Source organism: Marmota flaviventris, chromosome 11 (genome assembly GCF_047511675.1).
Source record: "Marmota flaviventris isolate mMarFla1 chromosome 11, mMarFla1.hap1, whole genome shotgun sequence".
Classification (NCBI taxonomy): Eukaryota; Metazoa; Chordata; class Mammalia; order Rodentia; family Sciuridae; genus Marmota; species Marmota flaviventris.
In genome coordinates this window covers 35,596,193-35,619,880 of record NC_092508.1, presented here as the reverse complement: position 1 = coordinate 35,619,880, position 23,688 = coordinate 35,596,193, and the positions used below count along the sequence as shown (strand labels likewise).

The 23,688-nt window shown below is 37.1% G+C and overlaps 1 protein-coding gene across 5 annotated transcripts in view; it reads right to left on the bottom strand.

The window, feature by feature from the left end:
• Positions 1-22,965, bottom strand: part of Ftcdnl1 (formiminotransferase cyclodeaminase N-terminal like) — a 35,314-nt gene extending 12,349 nt beyond the window's left edge. For 2 of the 5 annotated variants that reach the window (XM_027925015.2, XM_071618956.1), the window contains exons 1-4: positions 22,673-22,757; positions 20,527-20,645; positions 17,602-17,697; positions 16,152-16,304 (exon numbers count right to left, since the gene is read on the bottom strand). In XM_027925015.2, coding sequence (XP_027780816.1) covers positions 16,152-16,304; positions 17,602-17,697; positions 20,527-20,638 — 361 coding nt within the window. In that variant the 5' untranslated portion in view covers positions 20,639-20,645; positions 22,673-22,757. Of the gene's footprint in view, positions 1-16,151; positions 16,305-17,601; positions 17,698-20,526; positions 20,646-22,672; positions 22,758-22,936 lie in introns of those variants that run through there. The other 3 variants (XM_071618955.1, XM_071618957.1, XM_071618954.1) reach the window with 2 other exon arrangements.
• Between the last annotated feature and the right edge of the window lie 723 nt (positions 22,966-23,688).

Genomic DNA, 23,688 nt, shown 5'->3' with positions numbered 1-23,688 from the left:
CAGACATGGTAGCCTACAGATAGGATGCAGTATGAAGCACACAGCCTACCTTTGAAAAATTCTTGCCCAAAATATTAAACTTCAGACCAATCAAGTCTCTAAAGCTAACTTATATACAGGAAATGTGAAGGATGAAATTAAATTAAATTACACTTAACATTTAAATACACTATAAAGAAGCAGACAGAACTAGAATGTGAAAATTTTATAGGACAACTGAGAGAGAAAAAACTGGAAGGAGATTGGTCTTAGATTAAGAGATTTAGAGACAAAACGATCAATGTGATGTGTGAACCACATTAGATCCAGAATCAAGTAAACCCACCACAGAATGATGTTTGCCTAGATTATATACTGGGTGTTGGAAGGTATCAAAGAATTATAATTTTCTTGGATGTGATAATGATACTGTGATTATATAAGAAAATATTTATATTGCAAAGAATATGAATTATGTAGGGAGTAAAAAAACATGATCTTTAGAATTTGCTTTAAAAATATTTAATAAAACCAAAGGAGAAAAAAAGAGGAAGATTAAAGGAGTGGAAAAAATGATGAAAAATAAAGAAAAAAGAAACAGGTCTTTGAATGGATAGAGAGATTAAGGCTGGATGATTTCAGAAAAGCATCTAGCTCAATGCCTGATCCACAGCAGTCAATCAGTAAACACTAGCTTCCTTTTCCTTCTTCAAGGTACACCCCTGTTCTGGACTGTGAATTGTGAAAACTCTGAATATCCCCCTAGACTGGCATATTCCTATTTTCCAAAAATACCCAGATATTTTAACAACACCCCTCTTCCATGTTTTCTAATGAAGCAAGAACATGATATATTTCATTATTCTCCTTACCATAAAGAAACAACCAGGGCTAAAATGATATTTAGGCAGTATAATAAACTCTTCACACCCAAGGAAATAAATAACATTTGTGTTCTTAATGATTTCAACCTTGAGGGCCTACAGCAGGTAGATATTTGGAATTTTGCTGAAAAGCAAAGTTAGACAGATTGCATTTCAAAGAAATATATTTATTCAGATGATTGTTTATTACCAAGTTATTTTATTTGTGGTATACACTGTATATTCAAAACAACTAGTTTTAATTTTATCATGTGGTTTTCTCAATGTGCCTATGTATAACTTACACCTTTTTTCAAATATCCACATCATACAAATCAAATTGCCTCCTTAAAGAAGATAAAATTTATAACTACTTCAAGGTCAAGTCTGTGGGAAACCCAGTCTCCTCAGCCTTTAGGTAAGTGGTGGTATTATTCCAAGCAACAGTTCTGTGCACCTTTGCTGAAAATCCACTGATGATTGTAGCTCTCTAAGCTGTTCATCCCACCTCCCCCTGCAGCAGAATCAGATGTTTCCAAGCAGGGACTCCAGAACTAATCCCCACTTCATATCTATGCTCTCATCCCACTGGAATTCATTTCTTCCCCTTAGAAGTTCATGTGATATCTTAGAGCTCTTATTAATTTTTATCAATAGCAACCCATCTAATCTGTTTATATTACATAGTTAATTGTGAGATTTTGCGTCCAGTTCTAAGTTCCACACTCCCTGAAGAAAATAGCTATAATTTCTCACTAACCATTTGTTAAACCAAATAAACTGCCTTTGATTCCAGAGCAGACAGAAATGAGAGTAAAAGGTCATTATGGTAATGAACGAGAACTGAGTACACATATCCTAGTTAGAAACTATGACACCAACTTTCCACCATTGTGTTCCCATTGATGTGCTGCTCAGTGGTCTGATCTACAGCAGTCAAAGCTACTTGTACCTGGGATACTGGATCCACTTGGTCTTGTCAGACAGAGGATACTTTTGAATCTCTTGTTCAGAAGGAATACAATGCCAACAGATAGTCTAGAACTAGGCAAAACAAAACTGCAGCTTCCTAAATTGCTTGGTATTAAAAGACTGATTTTATGAGTTTCTCTTCCATTTTTAACAAGTTTTTCCCACCACTTAGTAGTTCTAATCTTTCCATTTTCTCTGGTTGTATTTTGAAATGGCTGATTTGATGACAATACTCTCCCCCCATATGTATGCCTTCATGATTGGTTGGCCTTACAGACTGAAAAAAAAATGATTTTTGAACATTTCCATACATGTATATTTAGCACTTTTAATTCTAACTTTAAAGACTAAAAGTCAGTTATATTCCTCTTTGCAAAGAAGAATCAATGCAATGAGATATTTCTCAATCCAATGAGAAGTGTAAGCCTCATATTCTTAATATGAATGTCTTCTAAGTCTATGATAGATATAAGTGGCTGAAATATGCAATCGTAAAAAAAAAGGACATGAAGACAATAGTTAAGAATTTGCTTAATTAAATGTACCTGCCTGTCATACTTCAGCAGCCCACATTTCATATTGATAGTGGTATTTAATGCTATTCTTTTTCCTTCTGCTTTTGTTTCTTTCAGTAGCACTTTAGTCCTACTGGTATAAAGAGACTTGAAATTTAACTGTTAAACAGAATTGCAATTCAGCAGCTCAAGGAACATAACTTATAAGCTTAGTCTTCGCTTAGTCTTTGAACATTCTTGATACCAGCCAAAATGCACAACTTTGAAAGAAACCTCAAGTCTGTCACTCGCTTTCTCTAGGAATAAATCTCTTTCCTCTGATCTGATGCACGAATATGTGGTTTGTCATTATTATTCTTAAACAGAACTCCAGTGATCCTCGAAAAAAGTATCAAATCTTCATAAGCACATAAGAGTATTTTCCAACCTCTTGCACCTCAGACTCAAATCAAGTAGAGGGAAAAAAAAAAGCACAAAATCTAAAAATTAAACTGGGTGCTAGACTTGAAATCTTATAAGCATCCTCTAGTTTTAGTATAGCTCTCTTAATATAGCCAAGTTTTTTGTTTAGTTGATTTTTTTATTTATGTATTTTTTAATGAGAAGGGGGGAAATTCTCTTTCAGAAGTGATAAAAAATCTCTCAGATGGTGAAACAGATAGCCCTAAAAAGTTTTTGCCTAAATCCATACACATACCTAAAATAAAACTGGCCGATTAATCTTGCTATAGTAGTTTAAAAAGAGTGGCATTTGAAAATACAGTATAGCAGTGATGCTACACTGTCTAATTAAGTGCAGACTAGGAAAAATTATTCTTAGTTTAGTGTATGGAAGGGGGGTGGTGAAAATTTCTCTCTTTGCAATTCAAAATTATTTTAAAGATAGAACATTTCTTTTCCAATGTCTTCATTAAACAGAGCTGTTAAGAATTGTCTCCCAACCATCCCCAAAGACTACAAAGCTAACCAGTATTCACCCCATATGCTCGGCTTTGAAGTGTGAAGCTGTGACCATCCCACTAGACTTTTACACCACCATCAAAGCCATCTCATTACGCCCAGTGCTGAGAGTTAAAGCGCGGGGCCGTACCCGCTCCAACACAAACACTGCATTAACAAAGCAACCACAATATTCCTCCCCCACATCGCTAGAACTTGAAGAAATTTTTACCATATGTACACATGCACGAGATACAAAAATTTATTGTGCTAGAACATCACTGAGAAGTACATTAAACATGCTGACTAGAACTGGATGTTATTCTAAAGGACTGGAAAAATATAAAATGCAGCTGATCTTTACGATGAAAGAGCAGAAACATTAGGCTGAAATATGAGATCAAGTGCAATTCCTAAATTGCATTTCGACTGACACATTCTGTTGCCTGTTCTTTCTTGAAGTAGCAGAAAATCACTTAAGGGGGAAGCAGAACTCTATTGCACATCACTGGATGCTACTGTTTACTTTGTCATGAATCATTTCAAAAAGACAAATGAGGTTAGATATAATGATGTACTGATAGCAACATTTATGATTCAAAATGCTTGCATCTCTGAATTGTCCATTTATTATTGGTATGGCCGTAAAAAATAAAATGCAAAGAAAAAATGTATCAACTATTATAGTAATGAGGTCTGGATAAGCACTTGATTGATCTTCATGTTAAAAAATATTTTTAAATGTTTAAACCTACCAATTTCATTCCTTTGTATCTGCTCTAGCAAAAGTCTTGCATTTATGCACAAGAGCTATTCATGTATATTCATTGCTGCATTATTGGTACCAGGAAAAATTGGAAACAATCTGAATGTTCACAATCAAGAAAATAGGTAAATGTGATATATTCATACTATGATAACTATGCAGCAGTTAAAAGGAACGAGCTAGATCTATATGTAATTCTATGGATAGATTTCCAAGATATCTTACTGAATGAAAAATGTATAGTCTGATACCATTTGTAATACAAACATACACAAGCAATTCTATGTTGGATTTATGGGTATATGGTAAGCCCTCCATATTGAAAATATATTCTGTATCTGCAGTTTCAACCAACCATGGATCAAAAACTGCATCTGTATTGAACATACACAAACTTTTCTCCTTGTCATTCCCTAAACAATACAATAACTATTTACATATCATTTGTTTTGTACTTGGTGCTATAAGTAATCTAGAGATAAACTGAAATATATAGGAGGATGTCCATAGGTTATATGCAAATACTATGCCGTGTTATATAACAGAAGAGAGCATATGCAGATTTTGTTATCTACAAGGGGTTCTGGAACCAATCCCCAGTAGATAATGAGGGACAACTATACATAGATAAGCCAGTAAAAGCCTGGGGAAAATTCTGGATTGAGGGATACTATACTTAACTATAATTTGGCAAGTGCTGATTCAGGAAACTAGGAATGAGAGTGGTGATCAGAGGTGAATTCAAATGAAAAACTAGGAACTATCCTCTGTCTTCATTATAAAGAGAAGAATTATGTGTCCCAACTCCTAACATCCAATATACTTTCATGGAGATATTGATATAGATAAAGGTATTCATAAAAGTAAATGGTATATTAAGACTTTGGAGCATATTATATATACATGTATATATATACATATATATATATATATATATATATATATATACACATATATATACACATATATATACATATATATGTATATATATACATATATATATGCAATATATAGCATATTATATGTATGTATATATATATATGTTTATATATGTATATACATATATATACACACACAGTATTTTTCCAGGAAGCTTATTATTTCTTTATAGGACATAATGCTGATGTTTTTACTACTTTCTGGTATGGTATCATTTATTTAGAGAATAGCATTTTCCTGAATGACTTATTTAATTTATACTGTACTCAGTAACTTATTTTAATTTGTTCTATGGTCTAATTATTTCATGTACAGATTTCATGGCCCCTGCTTTGTTGTGGGAGGATATTCTATTATACTTCTCTGAGTCACAAAAGCATTTCCTATGGGAAACAGAAGCATAACAAGCATTCCGATACTGTGTGGATATTCACAAACACCTCTCCATTTATCTTCTCTGAGATAGATGCTGAATATCATTTTGCAAATAAGAACTGATATGGGATAAGCTATTTGCTACAAAACTCAGAATTTTAAAGCTGAAAGCACTCTGGACACCTCCTGCTCAAGTGGTTTTTAACATCTTGACTTGTAATCTCTTTTCTCAAAATGAACCTTATTTGGAATATTGATACATAAAACAGACAGGGATCCCCCCCCACCAGTCTTTATGGTGAAAGGGAATAGCTTGGGCCCCAACTGTTCAGCACTCCTCTCCATAGGCCATACAGGATCACTGAAAATAATGATAGACAGAGTACCACAGAGGTCTTAAATATAGTCATTTCTTATAACCATTCTCATAGGATCTTATCATTCTCCCTTTTATAGATACAAAAAAATAAAAAAGACTGTAAAAGAGACTAAAAAAAAATTCCTAAAAAGCCAGTTGACAAATAAAGGATTTGAACTCATGTTGTTCACTCCCTAAATTCTTATTTTACCTTCTTACCATTTGGCTTTCCTGTCTAGATACTCAACATGATATCATTGGTTAATTCAGGATGATCAGAAATTTACAGGCAGGTATCCATTTATATATAAGGGGTGGATGGGAATGGTATCAGGCCTGTCACTTCCTAATATTGCTTTCCCCATTAATAATCTCTTGCTTTCTTTGGGGGATTATAGAAAAGCCACCTCAAAGAATAGTTCAGGCAGAACATGGCAGAGCCTTGGGGATGACCAGAACCCTCTCTGATGGAAAACTGTATGCATTCAGCTTGGCATGACTGCAAGCATCTTGAGTGGCAACGACCATGAATGTCCCAGAGCAACTCTAGTTAGTGTTTTCCTGCACAATTTCTCTGCTCACTATAAATTGACAAAACTATTAGAGTGGTAGGTAGAACTTGACAATCAGACCCTGGCACCAGGAAGGTGCCTGACTCTTTGATATCAGCTTAAAATAAACCAGGCTTGGGCGAAGACATGGAAGAGAGCATCCACAGATTTTGGTATCCACCAAGAGGTTCTGGAACCAATCCCCAGTAGATAATGAGGGACAACTGTACACAGATAAGCAAGTAAAAGCATGGGGAAATTCTTGTTTGAAGGATACTATATACTATAACTTGGCAGGGGCCTATTCAGGAAACTAGGGATGAGATGGTGATCAGAGGTAAATTTTAACCTTACTTACAATACTTAAAATGTTTTAAAAAGAATTTAGAAAATTTCTATGCAATTCTAATAAATATACGGTTGTGACTATTCTTTGTTCTGCTGCTGTCTTAATGGAAAACTAACCAATATACATGCCCCTCCTTCTAACACAAATTGTGGGAATCCACTTGTATTTGCTGCTGCTCAGGACCACACTGTGTTAGTAAGTCCCCCAATAAATGTACTCTGTGCAATCCTAGCTGTGTCTTCCTTGGGTTTAACAGCACCCTGGGGCCAGGTAGTTCTGGAACAAAAACATAGCAGTAATGTATAAACAGCCCTCAACCCAAAACCTACTGCCTATAGCAAAGAGTTAATTTGACTTTTCCACTCATTCTGTGCTCCCCCAAATAGCAAGCATATGGCTCACATGAGTTTGTTTGTTTTCCTTGTGTGTGCTTGGCTCCTAAGCATCTTCCTGGCCAATGCCACTGGCTATAGACAATAATCACCATCTCTCAGTATTCTCAAACCCAGCTCTACCTCAAGAGTCAAGTCCCGCCCTCTCCCTTCTAGTGGCTCCTCTCCTCTCCACTAATTTTTAGGCAATGCCTATTTCTATGTATTCCACTCTGACCTTTTTTAATATCCTTTGAGAGAAAAATCTTACCCAGAGTTGATGTTTACTTCTACAAGGAGACAGTTCAGCTTGTTTTGCTCTCTGTTACAAGTTGAACTGTTTCCCCCCAAATTCATATGTTGAAGTCCCATCCTCTAGAATCTCAGAATGTGACCTGATTTGGGGATAGGGTAATTGCAGATGTATTTAATTAAGATGAGATCATGCTGGAGTAGGTTGGGCCCCTAACCCAATATGACTGGTGTCCTCATAAAAACGAGAAATCTGGACACAGATAATATACAGGAAGAATGCCATGTGAACATGAAGCAAGTCATGTACAAGCCAAGATGGAACAGAACCTTCCTCAGCCCTCAGAAGGAACCAATACTTCTTACACCCTGATCTCAGACTCCCAGACTCCAGAACTATGAGACAATAAATTTCTATGAAGTCCCCTAGTCTGGGATACTTTGTTACCCCAGTCCTAGTAACTTAAAACACTAGCCTTTCTCCCTCCCAATTTTCATCCCCTGCTGGGGAGTCTGAGAGAGAAACTGGGTATGTATGGGCCTGCCTCCAAAGCTCCTGCGTTAATGCAGGAATGCTCAGAGGTGAAATGATTGGACTGCGAGAGCTGTAACCTAATCAATCCATCTTAATTTGAATGGCAGTTTCAAATTCAGGAAAAGACAAGTGAACTATTTATTATGACCTCTTCTCAAGCCCCACTCCAGAACTCTAATCTCCCTGGGGGCAGCAAGTGAGAGACCTCCCTCTTTCTCTGTTGTCTAATTCTGTTGCCATGATATAAAACTTAAACCCTGCTTTCCCAAGGCCTCTGTTTTTGACTGTCGGAAATTCAAACATGATCACTGATTGCTACTTCCTCATTCTCATTAAGCAGACAACTCAAGTGGTAATGCATATGCTATGGAGGAAAGACAAGCATAAGTAATATCTTGAGATACTGTCTTACTATATATTTGATTAGGTAAAACTAGAGGTGGATTATTTACTATATGTAATTTTAATAGTCACATAATAAATCATAAAACATTTAATGATTCTAAAGTTATTATATATCATAAAATTATAACATTTGCTGCTGTCATTATGATTATCACATTCTTGAGTCTTTTGAAAAGCATACCCTTACTCCACCAATAGAGACCAGGTTGATGGGTAGATGGTTGCATAAGGGTGTGGAGGACTTGGGTTTATGTTCTTCATCTTCTAGGCCTTCAATACCATTAACATTATGTCATTGTTTCAGAATTTTCTAATGCAAATGGCATTGATGCTGGAAGTCTCTATAAATTCTAGGAAGGAGAGGTATGAAGGAAAAAGAATTCAGGAAAAAAAGTATCTCCAAGATTAGGGGATCTGGGCTTAAAAAGTTAGCTTAGTATTCAGTTACCTGCTACAGACCTAGTAGGTCCACATTCTCTAACATACCTCAGCAGCTGCATAAAGTATATTTGTGAGTGCTGTATGCACCTATAGAAAACCAGAAGTGTAAGGCCCCTGCATCTTAAGTGCCTCAAGGCTCCTTTGCCAGTAGGTGGTGAATGTTTAATGTCTCCCATAGTGACTTATCATACAATTCTGAGTATTCCACAAGACCCTTTTCCTAGTGAAGTATTTGTCACAAGTTGTGGGGGAAGCTCCCAACTTTTTTATGTGACTTCTGGACTAGATAACAATTACAAGAAGTGTACAGTTCATCAACAAATATTTCTAGCATTCCATCAATTACAAGAAGTGTATAGTTCATCCACAAAGATTTCTTGCATTCCATCTCTTCATCCCAATGAGGAGATTCTTATAGGACATTTATTCTTGTCACTATTTTAATCAAACTTATTCAGTAAGTATGAAGAATGAGATAGGAAATGAAGAAAAGCTAGTCCCATGGTATATTATCACAGCTGGCAGCAACTGGGAGTTGATCCTGCTGAAATGAGCCTCAGAACTCTCCATCTCAAGGATGAAAGAGGAGAGCATTTAGCTACCAGCTCAGTCCTCCCATGGGTCAAGGGTTTTTCAATGGAGTGTTAACTTGCTGGTGCTTCAGGTTGCAGCAAAGCCAACATTAGAAAAGACTGTAGCCCTTTCAAGTATAGTTGCATTCATCCAGTATTTTGGTCTGGGACAATTAGGTTAGTTCATTCCAAGTCTCCCATCTAGCCTTTACCTTCCTCATTAGACCTGTTTTACAGTGAAAGATATGATCCTCTTACATTTACTAAGGCTATAGTAATACATATTTGTGAATAATTTGATAACTCTCCTTTATGATTGAGATGTCCTAAAGGAACTGGAAATCAATCTTCATGGTTTAAGTACTTTGCTAAAGCACAATACCTCTTTTTTCAGCTTTTTATATGGTGGCAGTATCCTATCATTCTCAAACTAAATGCTAGGCCCTAAGTATATTTATATCTGTAAAATCTACTATTGTTTTTATACCATGGCAATGAAGTGTGTAGCAGTGTCGATGGTGCTAAAACTATATCAGAATCCAGCACCTAAACTGACTAATCTCAAACAAATTCAATACTGTTTTATGAGACAATCTCCATAGCAACTGGAGAATCAGAGTAGAAAATTCTTGAAGTGAAAAGTTGCTCCTGATTTGCCAGATCAGCCCATGTTTTGACAATCTGTAATGAGGTAATCAAAGGGTCTCAAGACTACCATACAAGTGTTGACACTCTGTGAATCTGTCATGGCACATGTCCTCTAAGTCATAAAAACACTCAAAAAAATCTACAAGACTGATAATTGTAATCAAATTCATTAATGTTTTATATATTTGAAATGAAATAAAAAATAAAAATCAAACACACAAGAGTTATTTTTTCATTTGTATAACTTTAACTAGCACTTGATCTTTCCCATCTCCTAAATAATAACCTCAATTTATATGGAGGGCAGAAACATCATTTCATTTGATCAATAACATTAATGACATTAAAAACTACTGCCCCGTCATTTATAAAACTCATAGCTATGGTTCAGACTTTTTAAGCTGAACATTCTGAGCCTACATAGAAAGTAGGCACATTTTCACTAGGAAATCACAGGGAGAATTTGCCTAAACACCTTTTGCCTAACACCTCTCTTCTAACACTCAAGCTTCCTCATGAAAGTTGGTTTGCAGGCAAAAGGGTCATGTGACAGAGACACTGGCTCCTGCATGTGGAACAGTGAGTAAAGGAAGCATGGAAGTCCAGAGAAAACCACATGGAGAATTATACCAAACTTAGAGAAGTCCAGAAATACAGACAAAATACCTTCAAAGCTGAGTAAAAGTTAAAGAGTGTTCCTAAACATTTATCAATGATTCCAAATTCATAATTAAAATCACCAAGAATTAAAGAAGTAAAAATTTCAGACAAAGATGGAAGTGTACATCTATATGTTTCTTTCATTTCTACCAAAACCACCAAGAGAAAGATAGTAAAGAGACTTATGTTTAAAGCATTTACTCAAACAGAAAATGAAAGAGGAGGCAATAGCATTGGAAGTTGGAAAGAATAAATGAGTGGTAGATGACTTAGCAGAACTGAGGCAGCAAAAGAGACAGCAGAGAAACAACCTGACTTACATGACGAACACCTGGAAACAGAACTTGTAGGACGAAGTGTGTTTAAGGGCAGTTAGGTCCCACCCAAGCTCCACACAGACAGGCAGCTGCCTTAACTCTTCCCAAAGAGGTGAAACCACAGGTATCTGGCTGGGAAGTATGGAGGGCACAGTAGAGGCACGTGTGATTCATGAAAAGCAAGGAATTAGGAGACATTTACAAAGCTAAGAACTTTGGGGTCTTCTTTCAGGACACTGGCTGTTCCTCTACATTCTGGACTAAAGACTAGAAGATCCTTCTGTAGGGAATTTCAACAGCCCAGGAGAAAGACCAAAATAACACTTGTATGGGAGTTCCCCAGAGAAACACTGGCTCACCCTACACCTGAAACCCAATATACATACTAAAAGTATACACTTAGTCTTTTGGTGTTCACTCAGAGTACCTTCAAATACTAAGAGGGATCAAAAGACATCTAAGGAAAACAGAAGAAAAACAAGTACATTGGGGTTGGGGGACTACTGACACTACACAAGAAAAAAATGCCCAAATTATCCTTTGTTAATGTATGCATGAGATAAGGCCAGGACATTATATTAACAAACTAAATAGGACATTCAGAGAATAAACAAGTGCTCGTGAAAATTAATATAGAAGAAATGAAAAATTTATTGAAGGCTTGAGAAATAAAGTAAAGAAATACTCCAGAAAGTACAGCAAAAATATAAACAGATATAAAATAAGAGAAAATAAAAGAAATGTCGATTAGTAGAAAAATTCTACTATAAAAAAGGGCTTCCTATCCCCCAAAACCAAGGCTGAATGTTCTCTTTGATATGTGGATGCTAACTCACCATAAAAGGTGCTCGGGTCGGGGGGGTGAGGTTATGTGCAGAGGGAAGAATAGAAATTTAGTGGATTAGACAAAAGGGAATGAAAGGAAGGGAGAGGGGCTTGGAATAAGAAAGACAGTAGAATGAATCAGACGTAACTTTCCTATGTTCTTATATGAATGTACAACCAGTGTAATTCCACATCATGTACAACCACAAAAATGGGAAATTACAGTCCATGTACATATGATATGTAAAAATACATTCTCCGAGTTGTCGATAACTAAAAAGAACAAATAAAAATTACAAAATAAATATAATAGGGCTTCCAGAAATAACTGAGAAAAGAAATCATCAATGAGATAATTTAAGAAAATTGTCCAGCATTACAGAACCAGTTTCAAGGATAAAAAGGGTCTGCTAAGTATCTAGCATAATAAATGAAAAATGACCAACACAAAGGTACATCACAGAAATTTCAGAACATGAGGAACAAAATCTCATAAGCTTCGAGACAAATGCTAGGTCACATACAAAGGATCAGGAATCCTAAAGATTTCAGAAGACTCATCAGCAACATGGAAATAAGAACTCATTGACACAATGTCTCCAAAATAAAGTTATTCTAATAAGAATTCTTTACCTAGCCAAACTAACAATAAAGAGTGATGATAGAATACTGGCATTTCAAACATGCAAGATCTCAAAAGTGTACTTTTGAATACTCACATTTTTTTCTGCAAAAGAAAATAGAAGATATAATCCACGGGGGGGGGGGGGAGTGTTAGAAGGGGCATAAACTAAGAAAGAAAAAGAGGGAAAAAAAATGTGATTCACACTCAGGAATCAGGGTATCTAATGCGGAGAAAGACAAAGGGAGATCCCATAATGACAATATTCTTAAAGCACTGAGGGCAACTGGTCCTAATTAGAACAGGTCAGAGAGTTCTATTTAAGAAGATGAAATTGATAGGACTGTTCTATCTGAATGCATGGAGAAATATATTTATTGACAGAGAATTTGGGGTTGAACCAGTGACAAGTATAGCCATGTATTGCTTGTTGGGGATATATTCTGAGATATGCATCATTAGATGTATTATTTACACAAATCTAAGTGGCATAGCCTAGTAACACAACTATAGGGCACATACATAGCACTGTTTCTGCAGTCTGTCATTGACTGAAACATCATTATACAGTGCATGACTGCATATAAAATACCAAGTAAACAAATCATCAAAATGATAATGATCAACTCCAGCAAAAAGAAAGTTATGCAAAAAGGGTAAAATAATAATAAAAGTATGCACAATTCATTGTGAATAAGGTTTACACTAAATATTAATCCAAATTTTGATATACAAAGAGGAGAGAAGATTAGGAAATGTGTGTGTGTGTGTGTGTGTGTGTGTGTGTGTGTGTGTGTGTGTGTAGGGGAGAGGAGGGGAGAGTTAGAGGAAACTAAATTCTCATCTTCTTCAGCGAGAAGTCAATAGTAAGCCTAAAGCAGAAAAACCAAGAAGTACCAATATAAGTATGATATTAAGACATATGGACTTTAATCTTTTTTTTAAAGAGAGAGAGAGAAAATTTTTTTTAATATTTATTTTTTAGTTTTCGGCATATGCAACATCTTTGTTTGTATGTGGTGCTGAGGATCGAACCCGGGCCGCACGCATGCCAGGCAAGCGCGCCACCGCTTGAGCCACATCCCCAGCCCCAAATCTTCAATAATAAGATAAAGAGTTGAAAATACTTGGCTCTGAGAGAAGGAAACTGAAGTGATGTGGGTAGGGAATAGGGGAGGTACTTAAGAGTTTTTTAAATAAACCCTATAAAATATTTTATTTTTAGCCACATGTACAATTTTGATTTAAAAAAAAATCAGGAAAGGGAGGGAAGAAAGAAAATAAAGGGAAAGAGAGCAGGAGGAGGGGAAAAATGTTAGGGACATAATAGAGATCAACATTAGATATAACCTAATAGATTGAATTGTGGGTTTTTATATAAAATGAAAGTCAAAGTCCAAAATATTGGGAAAAAAAATCTATAAGCTTTAAATAAATATAGACCCTCCCTCTATATATGTATATACATACATACAAAATATATAATACATACATTTCATCTGGGTTTTAAACTGTAAATCCATAGCCAAATGACAGCATGCAACATGTGTATCATGTTATTTAAGTTCCCATTCTTTCACTGTTTGTAAGGGAGGGATGACACCATTATACTACTCCTTTCTTTCCTATCCTCCAACCTCCTATGGATCTGCTTATTCTCTATTAGCTTAAGCCAGTATCATCCTCCCAAACTGGTCCACCTGCTTCTCTACTCTGCCATTCTCAATCATATTCATCTTCCTATCATGCAGGCAAGATGATCTTTCTAAATTCAAAGTCAATCAGACCATTTCCTTGCTGAAAATACTGCCATAGCTCCCACTGCCTTTAGGACAAGTGTGAACTCTTCAACCTGGCCTCCAAAGCTTCATAACGTGGCTTCTTGAGCCTCGTTTCTTAACATTTCCAAGAAGGTCTTTCCCATCCTCCACTCTCTTTAAGCTCTGGACAGTTACACTGAAGTCTGCACATCTTTGAATTCAGTCTGTTCTCACTTTTGCATCGCTTTTCCCTTTATTCTACAAGTTCTCCAACAAAACACTTTATGCAAAATTATGTGTGTGTTTCTGTTATGCACACACAAAAGCACAAGCATAAAAACTTACAAATAATGTTAATAGAATATATAAGTTCATTTAACCCCAATTTTGGACCTAATTTAAGAAACCCTTTGTTAAGGTATAAGTAGGCTCACAGGAGAATTTCTGCATACAAAGCATATGTGAGGCGCACATATCAATATTAACTGTTTTTCATGTCACCAGAATGTTCTATGCTGTGCTTTGTCCCATAGAAAGTTAACTAAATTATCTGAAAGTTGGTTTCCCTGGAAATGGGTTACTCTAGTGAAAAACATCCCCTCACTGTTCTGAAAACAGCAGGATCCTAGAATGTGAATAGTTCTGCCTCATAAGAATGCCTGAGCATGCAGTTACAGAAAAAAAAAAAAAAACTTAAAAAAATTTGGATGATATTAGATGAACAGCTGTGTAGAAGGGGGAAAGTAAAAATAAAAACTGAATGTTGGAGCATCAAAATAGTAACCATGTACAGTATATGACTGTTTTTAATCAGATGAAGATTGAAGCTATTACATTTCAAATCAAATGTTATAAATTAGTTCAAGAATGCAGCTGAGCTCTCATTTAATTAGAAATGTCCATGTTTAAATCATGAGGTACAGTAGCTGCCAATGAAGCAAAAGGGCAAGGGAAGGGAGAAATACTGTGTCCAGACCCTCTGGTTCTCCACCGTCTCCTACACACAGCAGAAACATCTGGGGGGAAGGGGGAACTAGTCCTGATGTAAGGAAGAACTTCATGTACTAGCTAATTTGAGAGTTAATGTAATTGCCTATAATTGTTTTGAAGACAATTAAAATCATTATTCTGGTCTGGACAATTCTAAGCTCTTCATTTCTGTGTGAAACATATTTTCTTCCATGCTGAATTTTAACTCTTTCTTGGATCAAAAGTAAAGCAAATTTGGGGCCAAGATTTGCTTGGGAAAATCACTGCTTAGCTGTCAGGTCACATTAAAAAGCAGCACCCCAGTGAGGTTGTCCCTTTGGAAACAAGTCTCCTTTCCTATTTCTGGGATTTGATGTAGCTCAACTGAAGTCCAAATCGACATCCCAAATGTTAGACAATTTACTATTAAATAAAAATGAGACAACATCATAGAGGGATTTTTGAGGTCATACAGAGAAGAATGCAATTATCCTTAGGCGGGCTTTTCCCCAAAGGTTATGAGCCTCTGCATCTCGTAATTAACCACGGTGCAGCGAGACAGTCCAGGCAAAAGGTCTTTCTTTTCTCCCAATTTGCCGAATTCAAAAGCACCTCAAGTGACACAGCTCACATTTTCCAAATTAAACTTGGCCCTAGGGCTGAAATCAGGCACATGACAGATCAGCTCTACAGAAAATCTTAAAGAGAAAGTTGTGCATAGGGGAAAAAGGAGGAGGGGGAATCAGAGGGAAAAGGGGTAGTAGTTTACATTTAAGTGGTTTTTCAACCTCACCATTACCCCTGCTCAAGAAAATAGGACACAGATGGGCAAAACAAGCCATCATTCTGTCCTGAGAGTCAAAGAAACTCATTAGAAACGACTATTGTTTCCTCACAATCTATTGTGAATTTGTAAGAAACAAAATTATTGATTTTTTTTCTTTGCTACATCCCACAGTGGCTACTGATCCCTAATGTCATGGCATGGAAAGTGGAAGGTTGAGTCCCAAAGACAGTGTGCCACTGCACCCTAACACTTGTTGACACAATTCTTCAAGGCTGACTTTTCCCAGGGAGTTGAGAAGTGATTAGCTTTTCATTGTCACAGACTGTTTGGGTTTGTAAAAACAGTTTCCAACAGGAATAATAACCCAAAACTTTCTCTTACTTCTGGCTACAGCTCCACACTCATCCACTCCAACACCAGAGAGAGGGTAAATGGGGATCAGGTCCACTGCTCCCAGGCAAGGGTGGACTCCCTCTTGAACCTCCATGTCTATGGCTCGGAAGGCCTCCAAACAGGCAGCCAGAACACAACTGCCTAAAAATATGAAATTGTAAAAAAAAAACATCATTAAACTTTCAATTGTTTCTAAAGAAGAAGTTATGATTTTATTGTTCCACTAGCTGTTCTTCTTTTGTAATCTGTACTAAAGGTTTGTTTTCCATCAAAATAAATAACTGAAAAATAAAAGATTCAACATTTCCCCTCACCCCACCTCTCAACCATCAAATAACTTCATATTTCTTCCCAAAAGCTGAAGAATTATGCACAGTTTATTGGTCTTAAACAATTGTTACTTTCTTATAATAGGTAACTTTTATTTTCTTCAATTAATCTGATAAAATTCCTTTTAATTTCCGGAATGATTTTTAAGTAATTATATTAAAATATAGAAAAAAATTCATAAAACTTTAGAAGCATAGTTTTGTTCTTATCTAGTAATTAATTGAATTATTATATCTAATACATATTATAGACACCTGAGAGTTTTGTTATTATTCTGAGTTTCCATTAGCCATACAATATGATCATTTCCACTGAGAAAAAAGAAGATTTTACATCTTATGTTATGATTAACAGTCAAGATAATCAGTTTTATGCTTGCAGGAAGTTAGTGGTCAGCTCTTCAAACTTCAAGAAAACATACTTTTGAAAGAAAGACAATCTTCCAAGTTGAAGATAAGTTTATTTGAAAATATTGTGGGTCCTTTACCAGGCAATATTAATATAACATGTGGGCTGGGGATATAGCTCAGTTGGTAGAGTGCTTGTCCTGTATGCACAAGACCCTGGGTTCAATCCCCAGCACCACACACACACACACAAAAAAAAAAGATAACATGAACTTTTGTTCACAATTGTGATTCTTCAAATTCAAAAAGTTGTCCTACCAAACCCTATACCATCCCTATGAGACATGGAGCCCATTTCGTTTTAACCGATGGTTCAACTGAAGATTTCAGGCTACCAACCCAAAACACAACTGCTTAGTATATTTCATTCTATTGGTGTCAACTTGAGTGACATCAGGCTGACTTTAAAACTATTACTACATAGGTTAAACCCTGAATGTATTAACCACAAAAGACAGGTGATCATCTTCAGCAAAAGGATGTTACTAAATCTTAGGCCAAAAGGTCCACTGTAATAAAGCAGAAACAGAAAGTTTTCAATATGTACTCAAAGAAAGGATAAAATGAAAATTGGGGGTAGATGCCTCACTGAAAGGAAGGAAGTATTCAAATTTACACAGGAAATCAGTAATTAAGGAAGACACCTGAAGCCTACCCTTCACCAAAAAAGATAAATATGTAAAAACAAATTAAACTCTTACCCAACTTATCAACAGAAGCTGCAATTGTAATAACTGATCTGTTGTAGTCTTGATCAGAAAATATATTGAGCACTGATGCTTCAGGATGTTTCTGCCCTGTAAAGATAATGTCAAAAAAATGCATAATTTTTTTTCTATAATGAATCTTTATACTTACATTCTTCTGATATAATTAAATTTAGTCTGGTGGAAAAAAAATCTGGGATGGGAGCTTTGAGACACTGTAAGAATGAAATCATGAGTAGTGATGTCTACTTCTTACAGCATCTTACAGTATAACCAGACAGCTAAGCTCAGACATAAGTGTTTGATGTCTGAGAGACATTTGCTTGGACTTGTTAAATGAATTTGCAGAAGTTTTCTTAACTCATCTAAGAGGGTATTCCCTGTGATCAATGGTAAAATTGTATCATTCTAAATTTTCCCCTTATCAAGCTTATCTTCTAGGCCTTGTCAATATTTCCTTCCAAAATACAGAAACCAAATTGTCTGGTCAGGAAGTGAAACATGGAAAAACTAGGACAGGCCAATTAATGCATAGATCAGAGGTCTCTAGTGTGCATACACCTGTCCATTAGAATCTGTTCTGACTCCACCATCTCCTTTCTAGAGGCCACCAACAGCTTTCAGATGTTAATGACTTCCAGCTTTTGGTGGCTTATGACTCACTTGAATGTGTAACCTGGAGGAGAAAGCTGCCATACCCTGGTATGGCAGCCGTACATAAATTCAAGTTATTTTTGAAGTTTACAAGCCTGGCCCAGGCTCCTTAAAACTCCCCCTAAAGCCTACAAAAGCAAATTCAAAGTGAAGGACAAAAGTTTTTAGGCAGTAATTAAACCTTTAGCTACGCTATTATACCTTGTCCCCCTGTCTCCTGGCAGCTTAACAACTAATCTTTTCAGAGAAAAGGAAAAAGAAGTTACACCCAGGAACTACAGCTTACAGCAGCCCTACACTATTAATTTTAATAGCATGAGAAGATAAACATATGTCACTTACTTAGAGTCAAACAAGCACCTATAGAGAGCCCTGCCCTGGTGTAGGTCTAAAATTTATAACTCAGGTTCCTTTACCTAAGACCTTTTTGGGTCATTTAAATGTGCTCACATTGCTTAATGAGAAAAAAAAAATAAAGTTTATATAGTTTTATTCCACTCGCTTAAAAGTAAATGCCTTTAAATTATTTGTAAAACTACAGGTTCACTTTCTTAACTAGTGCTACCTGCCCTGCATTTTTTAAACTACAAAAGGTGAGACAAGAACAAAATCATGCAACCTCCTATTTTATCTAGTTTTTCAACATAATTTAGCTCCTGGGAAAAAAAAAGAAATGATTTTTTTTTTCTCATCCTAAATCATCTTCTGAAAGGCTTTTATTCTCAGTTTCATATGATTCAATTGAATCAAATGCTGAAAGAATGAAACACTCTCTCCTGCAATTTCTTAAGCACGCATATAGGGAAAAAATGAGTGCTGGCAGGAGGAGCTGTCAGTATGAATCTCAGCGGAAGTAAATTGTTTGGGATTTGTAATGGAGTATAATAGCTATAATTCCATTTGAGCGGCTGCCACTAATAAGCTGATAAAAACTGTGAGTTGAGACCCAGGCATCCATCAGTGTGTGTCTTCCACAAATGTCTCTTACATTCACTCAATCAGAGACACAGGTAACCCACTCCCATTAGATGTACTGTTTCTGACAATGAAGAGCCTAAGCTGGCTCTTTCCCACAAAGAGCGTGCAAAAAACAGCTGCACACAGACTCCAAAGGGGTTTTTAAATCAGCAATTATCAGGAATTTTCAGAGACATTTCCCGCTCCTCAAAGTTGTAAGACAGTAACTTAAATGTGCTCCTAGTTATGGATGGGTTGGGGAGAAACACTTCTTTCTCATGAAAACCACATCAAAAATGACAATCATAAATCAAAATGTACTGTTGCAAATGCTTTAGGACTGTGACCCTAATGCTCACCTGTTGCCAAAAGGCTACTGACTTAGTAAAAAAAGCATTTATATTTAAATAATTGTAAGTTTGTAAGTACCATGGCTTATATGTAAAAGCACAAATAAATGGTATCTAAATCATGTGTCATCACATGAACATTTTATGAAGGGTGAAAAAAAAAACATAGCAGTATCTCTCATAGTAATATGGTCCTAGGAAGTATGGAGGCTTGTTTCTATGTTTATTTTGAGGTTATTTATTTATTTGTACCAGGGATTGAATCCAGGGGCACTTAACCACTGAACCACATCCCCAGCCCTTTTTTGTATTTTATTTAGAGACAGGGTCTCATTGAGTTGCTTAGAGCCTCACTAGGTTGCTGAGCCTGGCTTTGAACACAAGATTCTCCTGTCTCAGCTTCTCAAACTGCTGGGATTATAGGCCACCATGTCCAGCAGAGTCTTCTATCACCAAATTTCTGAGTGACCTTATCTGCATCACTTAAAGACAACTGCCTAATAGTTTTTTTCCCAGAGAATGGATTAGAAATAATAATACTGTAAGGCTCTGCTGGCAGGAGTGCTTTGAAGGTGGTTCATCTTTGGCCAGTTTATTTTCTATTTAATCTGCTAAATAAAAATCATAATGTATTACTATGTTATTTTATTAATGATCAAATAAAAGGTCCATGAGAGAAGCATTAAGCTTTTATGTAAATCTGTCCTGAACAATTCACATCTCAGAGAATCATGCAAACATGAAGAGGTACATTCCTGAATGTATGCAGACATTTAAAAAGAATATCTGTGCACATCTGAGTAAGTGATTTATCTCAGTAGCCTGCAGTTGCTTCAGAGGAAGCTGTAACAGCTCAAGACCAAAGGCAGAATTCTAGAAAGAAAGTAGATGTTGAGTACAAAAATGACTGTATCATCGAAACACTGCAATATCCATTTCAACTGTTTGTTGTTCCTACCATTTTTTTCAAGAGCTACTTTTGCTATGTTCTCAACAATGTATTTTCTTCTGGCTTCTGAAATGTTTAGTAAGCAGACAGCCAAACGGGACCCCAGTCTGGAGGAGGACATGATTTTTCTGGAATAAAAAAAAAAAAAAAAAAAATCCTTTATTTCAGTCTCTAGACATCATTCATATTTTCATGTTCATTAACCATAAAAATCACATCTTTTTAGAAACCTGGCAGTCAGAATGTGAACACTTCACTATTTCACATTCCTAGAAAACATTTAAAGGAAAAATTTTCAGAATCCCATGTGCATCATTCATATGAACATGGTCACACAATTATGAACATATGAACATAGTAACAACCCTGAAAATGCCTGGCAAATTAGTCTGGACTCTGTTATATAAAGGAAACTTTCTCATTCACTTAGGCATGATCTTCCTTAGCTTATCCCTTTTTTCCAAGCCTGTAATATTTAACAAATAGGCAGGATCCTTTTATAAAACTAGAAAAACTAGACTTACTAGGGAAATGCAGAAATGGGGAATGAGGAAGACTAGTATTATTTAATATGACAATTTTTGTAAAAACTGTTCTTGTTGAAAAAAACAAAACGCATATCCACAGGTCAGGCCATGGGCATTATACAGTCAAGAGGCCCATTTGGACTCTATGAATGACAACTATTTGATTAACTAAGATCCTCCTTGTTCTTTGACCTCCAAAGTTTCTACATCAGTTTAAAATTTTTTCACAGGACTGTACTTTGAACCAAAAGATGATGCAGATTCTGGTACATGTGACTCAATAATGCCAAAAATGTGATTGATCTTTTGTTGAAAATGGCTCAATTACACAAGTTTTAGAGGTTGCATTGATTCTAGTACTCTAAATGGCATTTGTCAACTAATCTTTTCACACTTCAAACAACGACTTTATGATCTAAAGGAATTAAAACACCTCAAAATATAAGAACACAATTCCTCTTTTCAAGATCTGGTCGTCATAATGTTGGCCTCTTTTAAATATCAAAACTAAAAGTTAATGCAGCCTTCACGAATTCATCTGACAAATTTTTGATGAGGGTCATTTTGTGTCCTGGAAATGTCTCCATGTGACAACACTACAGAGAATGGTGTTCAACCCTGAAACAAAACAAATTTAAAATAAAAGAGCTCTGGTACAAATAATGATCTCTCCACAAATAAATGTGCTGTTTTCTGTTCACTAAGATTGTTGGCCTAATCATCTAAACCTAGAAGGATGCAGCACTTTGAGGTTAGTTGAAGTTTGCAGGCAGATTTTCATATTTTGACCATCAGCTCATCAATGCAAATTCATAAAAATAGGATCATTAGGTTCTTCTAGACATTAATAACATTGTTGTAATCGAGCAGCTCAGACCTCTCCCCTTTCTGTGTAAACAAAAACTTGCTTTACACAAGGGGTGTGGGCGTCTTCTGGTTTTCATTTGTTTTCAGTGTGTTTATGTAGCTTAATTGTCTCATCAGGCACTTTCCCAACATAATTATGCTTTTTAACAAATGGTGTTTATGGCAACCCCTAACAGTGCAAAAGAAAGGATTAGTTTCATCCTCTCATTCCACAGTTTGATTCCCTGTGGACAGCTAAATCACACAAAGATGGTGTTAGGAAAATCTACCTTCACTGCAAAAAGTGAAATGTGCGCCAATACAAGGCGTTCCGACAGTTTCCTCTAAGAAAGTGACCCAAATGCAACCCCTCGCCCCATCCACTTCGTGGTTTGGGATAAGGAGATCCCAGCCCGCCCGCCTCTCAGTCACTCTCTGGCGACTTCCGGTGATAGACCGAAAGCTGTCCCAAGATGAACTAGCAGGGCAAATCCAAATGAAGCAGTCCTCCACGGATACTCCAAATCCCCCGCCTTGGGCACAAGCACCTCCGCACCGGAGGCCGGCGGAGGGCGCCGGAGCGCGATCTCCGGACCAGAGCCCCCGCGAAGACCACGTGTGCGGTCCTGCCTGGCTCCGGAGCGGAGCGTCCCAGGGTCAGGCAGGCCGAAGGGTAACCCTCGTGGCTGAGCGGCCGCCGATAAGGCCCGCGGCCGGCTGCCCGGGTGGGGCTCCGGGGCCCACAGACACGCTGCCGCTAGGGAGTCCGGAGGGGAACCGACCTGCGCCCGAGGGCAGCGGGGAGCACTGCCGCCGAACCGGAATCGCCGCGCGTGCCCGCCGCGCAGCCTCAGCCGCGGCTCCGCCTCCCCGGCGCCCCGGGGCGCTCCACCCCGCAGCATACCGCCCCGCAGCTCCGCGTCCCTCCCGCCCCGACGCCGAGGAACGCGACTGCCAGGGAACCCGCGCTTCTCGGAATTACACGATTCTGTCTTGCAAGTGGGCGACTGTAAAAGGGCATTAGGATCTAAGGATGAGGTCTTTACCCATTGATCGCACACCAGCAGGGGGCTCTTCGCTGGTTCCCTAAGGAGGAACACACACAACTTCTTTGTGGTACGTTCCCTCCCTCCCGAGACTGACTTCCCCGAGCGCCGGTGACTGAGAACTGATTCCACCCCCGGACAAAAGCAGCACTTGTACGTCCCCATTTAGTCAGTTACAGGGAATGTGAACCACGCTTACGCATTTCTTTTTTTCTTTTTTCTAGGCTAGTCAACCTTGAAAACACATTTCTCTTCCAAAAAAAATCAGGACCTGTTTTGGGTTGTTTTCATTTTTTATTTATTTTTTTAATGTAGCCAGGATTAAATGTCATCATTTTGATCCAATTTCGCTCCTCAAGTGAAATAATCACTAAATAGCACTTGGACGGAATAAATTAATTTTTAAATCTATTTTTTAAATTTTCTAATTATAATTTTTAAACACAGATTTGAGGAAATTAACATTTTTGTGGACATTTGGTTTCTAGCCTAATGTGGCATAAAAATAAGTAACATGACGAGTGTTAAAAAAAATCAGGTTCACGATGCTTCTCACATCATCATCATTGTACTTAGATGTCACAACAGTATTATGTGCGATTATGTCAGATCCAGCCTTCTCCATCTCAGAGTGTTGGCAGGTAGGAGGGTTGTTGGCAAGAGGAGGGGTGTTAACCTCAGGATCCTGGATTCATTCCAAGGCTGGTAATTACATTCTGCCAGCCAAAATTCATCCCATAATTTTAATTGGA